The 8,449-nt window shown below is 44.1% G+C and overlaps 1 protein-coding gene across 3 annotated transcripts in view; it reads left to right on the top strand.

Annotated features, from left to right (window-relative positions):
- Window positions 1-3,713: 3,713 nt before the first annotated feature.
- Window positions 3,714-8,449, top strand: part of PPP2R5E (protein phosphatase 2 regulatory subunit B'epsilon) — a 148,973-nt gene continuing 144,237 nt past the window's right edge. For 2 of the 3 annotated variants that reach the window (XM_040477344.1, XM_040477342.1), the window contains exons 1-2: window positions 3,714-3,821; window positions 6,069-6,232. In XM_040477344.1, coding sequence (XP_040333278.1) covers window positions 6,076-6,232 — 157 coding nt within the window. In that variant the 5' untranslated portion in view covers window positions 3,714-3,821; window positions 6,069-6,075. The remainder of the gene's footprint in view (window positions 3,822-6,068; window positions 6,233-8,449) is intronic. The other variant, XM_040477343.1, reaches the window with a different exon arrangement.

Raw genomic sequence — 8,449 nt, 5'->3', positions numbered from 1 at the left:
CAGCAGAGTCCCCTGTCTACACTAGCTGTGTGTATACTGATTTTCTTTTTGTTTTTCCCAAGAAAGCAGCTCTTGCCTCGGGCTTTTTCACTATTTTTCCCTCTCAGCCCAAAACCAGCTTTCAAAACATACACATTTTGGGCTAGTCAACTTCTAGGATGATATATAGGTCTTTTCCTCCATTACTGGTTGATGATTGGTTTGATGATACTTCTGCTTATTATCTTACCCTTCTTTAGTTCACCAGTCAGCTACCATTTGATAGTCTATGCCTTCTAGTCTCATCATATGACCAGCCTGCCAAGTAGATTCCAGCAGATTCGCGATAAGCTCAGCCTTGATATCTGGGAGGTGAATGCTTTCATCTGATACCAATGAACAGTTTTGTCACTTGATGATGGCTTCCCAGATGACTATAATGTATACTTTTGTATTATCTAGAGTAACAAGTCTCCAAACTTTTTTGACCATTCATTCCCATCAGTATGTTTTTTTTGGAGGCAGTTCTTAATCAAAGATACGCATATTTATTTATAAAGTATAGACATACGCTTCCATTTATAACTCAGCCACAATATACGCTTAGGGTGAAATTCATTGTTAATGACAGTGGATATAAATCCTCATTCACATAATCTCCTTGATGAATTTAACATTTTTTTTTAAAGCCAAAATTTGGTTAGATTTGTTAGATTGTTATTTTAACTTTGAAATGTGTCTGTCAAAGATCTGGTACTAGAAATTGCAGTTCTGCCATTTGCTTGTTTTCCTGTGGTTTCTTAGCAAAGGATTTTTCTAAAGTTGTCTATTTTCTACCGGTTTAATTAAACCTAGATAATATCATCAGTAAATCCACTTAGTCGGAATCTAGCAAATTATAAGAAGTCACTACAAGATGACAGGGACTGACTGGACGGGACCACCACTGCCCACCGTTGGAAATGGGTAACTTCCACTCTTCTTTGAGGAAATCTCCTATGTTGTTCTAGGCCAAGAGAAGATTCCATGGTCAGAGTGCAGGTTCCCTTATTCTGTACATAAAATATTAATTGATCTTAATGACTTTAGTTTTCAATTAGGATTAAGCATAAGCAGATGTCCTCATATTTTATTCTTCTGCATTCCAAATGGATTGCCTCGCCCTATTCCTGAAATATATACACCCCTGGCTTACGTGGACCCCTTTAGAAAATATTGTCCAAGGAACAATTTCTCACATAGGCAAGGATGTTCCCACTTTAAAAGACCTGCTCATTTCAGTTACCCAGCCATTTTATAGAAAATGAGTTTTGAAATGAATTCTTTATAGAGATCCATAATTTTCAAGCTAAATCTCCACTCTACAAAATGTGAAATGTTCTAAGCAGCAGCTGTGAGCATTTCCAACGTGCACTACTCCTTGACGGTCCAACTGTTGCCAAGGGAAATGGAGTTGGCTTTAAAATCTTCCTTGGTTTTAATTCTGCATTTCCCTCAATCAGAGAGCAAACGGGCTCTGCATGGCTGGGACACTCAACTTTTCATTAAGACTGGCATGTGAAATTCAGATGTAGAAATGCAGTTTCTTGAGGGTTGGAAGAAGAATGGTATTCCAGCCAGTTTTATAAAGCCTAGTGGTGGACTTTTAGAGCAAAAAAATGGGCACTATCTATACAGTGGCAAATCATCTGGAGTCAGTAGGGGGAACCGCTTCTACCAAGACGCCATTTTTTCCTGTTTCCCATTTCAGTTCAAAACCACATTTTTTTTTTTTTAATCTTTCATGGCACAAATTTTTTTTCAAGATCCGTTCCTGAGAGTGTGAATAAAAATTTGCAACACCTGAGTGTTAACACAAACAAGAAATGCAATGCATTTTGTTTTTGTTACTTGTACATATGGTACCTAGTTTTATTTCTTAACTGTATAGAAAACATGATAAAATGCCGACGGGGAAAAACTAGGCTCCAAAACAACACACACAAAATTAAAAGAAAAAAATACTGGAGGGAAGTACATCAAAATGCTAACAGTATCTAAGTTAAATTTTTTCCCACAAGTTTTTAATAATTGATCTGATATTTGTAGTTAAGCATTAAGAATTTTCTCCCCTCTCAACCGTCCCCCGCACCCCCCCCCCCCCCAATAAAGATGTACCTAGCGTGCATTCAGAGTGACAGTCCCAATAATCCTCTGGAATTGCATCACTTGGGTTTGAGCTCACCAAAGATGCAAACACTTCCCTAAATATTTTATTACTTCATCTAGCTAGAGTTGAGTGAAGTCTTCTCCATAAACTCTTCTGGATCCAACTTGCCAATTAAAATCTCGCAAGCTCCTAGAGTCTGGAGCTGGGATGCCCCGAGCTCTGTGCAGCGGGAGGGCCCAGGTAGTTGATCGGGATAAATGATTGCAGAGCACAGAGACAGCATTCCCACCTGCATGAGCTACACTGAACTGGCCTCTATCAAGGCTTGCAGGAGTTTCAGGGAGCTGACATTCAAAACAGAGGTTTAGGGAAAAGAAGACGAGGTGAGACAGATTTCGAAGCAATACCCCCAACCCTTGGCCCAGGCCCAGAGGTTCAGGTTTCGGTGCCAGGTCCCACAAGGTTCAGCCGAGAGCGACTGCTGGGGGTTTCACAGAGGGCTGCAAGGGGCCCATTTACACCAACAGTGGCGCACAGGAGCGGGCAGGAGATCTTATTTTCTTCTCCGCTTATTTCAGCGCTGGTTCCCGTCCTAAGTGGGGGTCCTCCACCCCAGCCCAGAAGGACCACCCTAGGCGCTGAAGGGCGCGGATTCCAGGCCCCGGCCCACCCTTAGCCGACCCTTGCCCTTGGACTCCTCTGCTTGAAGTCGACCGCCGCCCAGAGAAGCCGCATTGCGTGGACCGCCCCCCCCCCCCCCAACCCATTGATCTATCAGTCGCACACCTCCCGGCTTTCAGGAGCTCCGCACAGGCCTAGCGGCTGTCGTACCCCCCTACTTCACCCTACTCAACCGCCTAGCGGAAGCCGCAGCGGCGCGGCCGGAGCTCGCGGCTGCATCCGGGTCCTTCTCGCCTCAGCCCAATCCTCGGCCTCCTCTCTTCCCACCCTCCTGATTCTCCGCCCCCCCCGCCGCCAATCCCAGATCTGCTCTCAGTCGAACCTGCTGGCCTGGGAGTGAAGGCGGAGGCAGGCCAATGAGGACTCGCTTCCCGTTTGAAGCCTCCAGTGAGTGGGCGCCGGAGGCGGGCGCTGTTGGCCAGAAGGTTCGGTTGCGCGTGTGCCATGGACTCAGCCGCCCGGTGATATTGACAATAGGAGAGAGAAAGGGGCATTGACGGGGACCCACCGCGGGTACCAAAGGGCGGCTCTGGCAGCGGCGGCTCCAGCTCCAGCGGCTCCTCCTCCTTCTCCTTCCTTCTCCTGCTGCCGCTGCGGATCCAGTCTTCCTCCCTCCCTTCCCCCCCTCCCCACGTCGTCGCCGTCGCCGCCGGGTCCGGGGCAACGAGCAGAGGCGCCGCCCGCCGGGAATGTGAGCGAGGAGCCACCGGCTGAGCCGCTACGGGGTCGGTGCCGATTTGATGGGACGGGCCCGCGGGGGAGGATCTTGAGGCCGCCGCCGCCGCCGCCGGAGCGCTGAGGTTCAGGTCCGGCCGTGAGGCCTAGAGGCGCCGCCGCCGCGGAACCGGAGGGACGCCGCGCCGGACAGCCGTCGCCCCGGGCTCCCTGCCGCTGTCCGGACCTCCCCCCGCACGTCCCGGTCCCGCCACCCGCCCCCGCTGCGGCCCTCTCGCAGGTCTCCCGCCCCTCGAAACCACAGATCATCTTCGGATTCTTCCCCAGAAGCTTCAAGGTAACTTCGTCCCTCCAGCACCTCGGCTCGCCGCTTCCTTTCCTCTTCCCTGTCCTGAGGAACCTGCAGGACACCGGTCTCTGGAAGGCCTGGCCGGGGCAGGCGAGGGGTGCGGTGGGGTGGGGTGCGGGAGAGGAAGCGCCCGTCCCACTTGTCCGATTTACCTGCAAATGCTTGTGATGATGCTTCCCATTCACTCTACCCTCCTCCCTCCTTTTCCCCTCACCTTCCGGCATTGGAGGCATATTCTTGTCCCCCTTTATCCACTGACGGGGGGCGGGGAAACACGGGGGGGGGGGATTGATGTAGTGTGGAGGATTCAGTAACAGCTTATCTTCTCCAGGGCTTGGGCGGGTGGGGTGGGGTGGGGTGGGGTGGGATGGGAGCAAAGAGTAATTTAGCATCCCCACAAGGAAACCCATTCCCTGTCTTTCTCCTCCACCCTGGTACCCCCTTCCTCACCGCCCCCCCCCCCCCAACGGCTTGGATTATCCTGAACCCTGGAAATGCCCCGTGCCCGCTGCTTAGATGACGATAAAGCTTCAGACGTCCTGGTCCAGGGCAAAACCTGTTTCCCCGGGCTTTGCACGGACCCACCGCTACTGCAAGTTCAGTTCTGCAGAGCTTTAGGGTTGAGATCCTTGACGTTTATTCTGGGCCGCGGGCAGAAGGGGCAGATGATAAAAAAAAAACAAAAACAAAAAAAAAAAAAAACTAGCAATAAATCATCTTTAGAGATGGGAGGTGAGGAATAAAAACGAGACAAAAAGAGTGATGGAGGAACAGGATTTACTGAAATCTTGCATTGTTAGGGTTAAGTGAAATTTAAATAATTCACATACCAGATTGGAAAAGCTGCCCCTAAATTTACAACATACAAATGTGATGTGGAGCTTCTTGCTGATGTAGTCATTGTGAGAAATTTTAAGTAATCTTACTTCTATAGTCATTCATAGCTTGCAATTCCATTTTGAATCTGTCACATGTTTTTTATGGTTAAATTAGATAGATTTCTAAAAACTTTTTTAAGAAAGACAACCTAACGACTTCAAAAATTCCAAACCTCAAGATCCTGTGGTTTTATTTGTTTTCTGTTTATGTTTTTGTTATTTTTACGTTGTCGGAATCCATATAATCCAGATAACTTTTTATTCTTACATGTTCAGGAAGAAACTCCCTTACTCTTTTATTTAGAGGTTAAAAAACACTTGTCTTATGTATTGGAATGACAGGTGAGTAATTACATTTCAGTATTTCCCCCATATGCATTACTTTTATTCAAGTCTGCCATTAATCTTGAATGGAGCCTCAGTGCCACGGAAATGATGGCATCTGTTTAAATTGGAATATGAAATTGAGCTTACGGCTTGTGACTTTTAGGAAATAGCCTTCATTTTAATAATTTGAGAGGTTTAAAATCTCAAAGAACTGTTCAGTTCTCTCAGTTTGATGGAACGAAAACTAGTATTTGATGATGAACTTAAAGGGAACTCAACTTGGTTGTGTAAGTAGGGTGTGAATTTATGTTTTCATTTCAACTTCGATGCACGACTTCATCATAATTTTGTGTGTTAAGCTTTATTAACTTAAGATGGCTTCATTCAAAAAGAAGACTTCTTTGAAATGCTTTTAATTATGCCCTTTATGTGTTCTGTTTACAGTAATCTAACCTGTCCTTATTTGTGGTGTGGTTTAGTTTATCATAGCTAACACAGCACATTGCAGTAAAAGTCATGCCTAGATAGTTTCAGTAGTTGTAAATTTCACTTTGCTGTGATACATTGGTGTAGACTCTTGAAGTACATTAAGGGTTTTAACTCCAGAACCCATTCATAATATTAAATATCTTGTGAAAATGTATCGATGGAAGTTTTCCAGTGGCAGAGTAGCTCTAAAATTACTTCAGGAATCTCAAGATGAGAAGAGCTTTGCAGTCAGAAGATGAATAGATGGCTGAGAAGAGTTCTTCAGGTATAAATGAGCATCTTTAATGCTCATTATCAGAGTGGCAGCAGCACAGCGCATTAGAACGATAATATTGCTTATGTGGTACTTCTGTTACTTCTGTTTTTTCCAAAATTTCATGTCCCCCGTTGAACGTACGACTTTTCTTGATTGATTTTATTTGCTTTCTTCATCACATAATCCTGTTTTCATGAATATTGTATATGGGGGTTTTAGAATTTGTATAATTCACACGTATGCTTCCACCCTGGGGATATGTTTATGATGCCTCTTTCTCTTCAGTAGGGATATGTCCTCAGCACCAACTACTCCTCCATCAGTGGATAAAGTAGACGGATTTTCTCGGAAGTCCGTCAGAAAAGCCAGACAGAAGAGGTCGCAAAGTTCCTCACAGTTTAGGTCTCAAGGCAAGCCTATTGAGTTAACACCTCTGCCGCTGCTAAAAGGTAAGGCTCATGACCAGGTGATGGATTCCTTTCCAGTTGATCTTTTTGTATCCATATATATAATTTTCTTTTGGTGGTATTTCATATTTGTTAAAGTTATGTGTTGCACATTGAAGGGATGGGAGATTTCAGACACGTTGAAGTTACAGCCTTTTTAAAGGGCTCAACTTAATATAAATAGCTGTGGACACATGAAAAGAAACTTATTATCAAGAGGATCTTTTACACTGATAAATAGAAAAACTGAATGCCAGAGAAACCCGAAGAGGCCTAGGTCTGTGTTTTTCATTTTTTCTTCTGTTGACATTTAGATATATACATCATATGTGATAACAGCTACATATTGTACAGTTTTAGTCACAACAAGTAGACCTAGTAGAGGAGATGGTACCATTAACTTATGTATAGAAAATGATGTTTGAAAGAATTCGGTTTTAAAAATCAAGAAAAAAATGGTCAGTTAGTAATTGCTTACATGCATTCTTGTTTTCAGATAGTACAAATAGGAAACATGATGATCATACTTGTTCAATACTACTTTTCTCTTTCCTTTGGAATGAATTCATATTTTAATATGAAACTGCTTTTCCTGAATAGACTTTTCAATTTTTGTTTGGGTATGTGGATACTTTTTTTTTGTTCCTTTTAATTTCCATCTGTTTGCTTGATGTTTATGAACAGGCGTGTTTGAAGAGCATCAGAACACAGCATTTATAGCATGGAAACTATCAGAATCTACCTCTGAAGGTTGATTTCTGTTTGCTGAATACTTGAGAGTGAGGAGAGAGGGAGCACGAACAACATAGTGAACTTTCGTGGCTCAAAGGAAGTCAGAAAACCTGGTGTGCTAGTTCATTAATGAACATTTACTTCTGTAACAAGTTTGTGAAATTAGAAGGTATTATAAGAAAAACTGGAGATCGATTAGAAAAGGTCCTCAAAATGTAGCCTAGGATATTTCAGGCTTCTGTTTTTCCCCATGTGAACTTTTTTTTTTTTAAGTTTATTTATTTTGAGAGAGACAAGAGAGAGTGAGTGGGGGAGGGGTAGACAGAGAGAGAGAGAATCTCAAGCAGGCGCTGTGCTGTCAGCACAGACTCCTATGTGGAACTCTAACTTACGAAACTGTGAGAACATGACCTGAGCAGAGAAATCAAGAGTTCCACGCTCAACTGGCTAAGCCACCCAGGTGTCCCCTCCCCCCCCCTTCTTTTTTCTTAAGGAGGGGAGAGTTGTAACTCAGATTCTCATGTTTGTACTTGAAACTGGTGGAGACTAAATGAATTCTGACGACTATAAAGATGATATATCTACTAGTTCCTAAAGATGAGCTCTTATGAGTCTGATGGGGGAGAAAATTTTAGCTAAAGGTTTTGCTAAAATGGAGAAGTCTTTCCGAGATTTTAGAAGAACAAGGAAAAATTGTAGAAATGAAACTAATCATGCTTGAAATACAAAGTTGAGAGGTGCATGGATTCCTTAGTAATTTATTTAATCTGAACTAGACATATAATAGCAATTAGCATCTTTATCTGGCAATGGACTTTTTTCTGAGGAAGTAGATTAAACTTTTTTAGGTTTAGAAAGAATTTTAAACTTTATTGTTATACTCATTTCTTGGGGCTTATGGTAAATATTTAAATTAGAACTGAATTGACCACTCGTTGGTTTTGTGGGTAGTGAAGAGGCATGCGTGAGAAGAATTTGACACATTTTAATATTTTGTTATTCCTTTTATTGTGGTAAAATACACCTAACAAAACATTGACCATCCTGGCTATTTTTAAGTATGCGTTAAGTGTGACAGTTAGTACATTCATGTTGTGTGCATCCATCACCACCATCCTTCTCCGGAACTTTTTTGTTTTCCCCAAATGAAGTTGTGTCCCTTAGGGGCACCTGGGTGGCTCAGTCGGTTAAACGTCCGACTTCAGCTCAGGTCGTGATCTCACAGCTCGTGAGTTCGAGCCCCGCGTCGGGCTCTGTGCTGACAGCTCAGAGCCTGGAGCCTGCTTCCGATTCTGTGTCTTCCTCTGTCTCTGCCTCTTCCCTGTTCAAGCTCTGTCTCTCTCTCTGTCTCAAAAATAAATAAAACATTGGGGCACCTGGGTGGCGCAGTCGGTTAAGCGTCCGACTTCAGCCAGGTCACGATCTCGCGGTCCGTGAGTTCGAGCCCCGCGTCAGGCTCTGGGCTGATGGCTCAGAGCCTGGAGCCTA

Source organism: Herpailurus yagouaroundi, unplaced genomic scaffold (genome assembly GCF_014898765.1).
Source record: "Herpailurus yagouaroundi ecotype Mexico unplaced genomic scaffold, PumYag 141, whole genome shotgun sequence".
Lineage (NCBI taxonomy): Eukaryota > Metazoa > Chordata > Mammalia > Carnivora > Felidae > Herpailurus > Herpailurus yagouaroundi.
The sequence above is the reverse complement of the archived record's forward strand: the minus strand, read 5'-3'. Positions and strand labels throughout refer to the sequence as shown.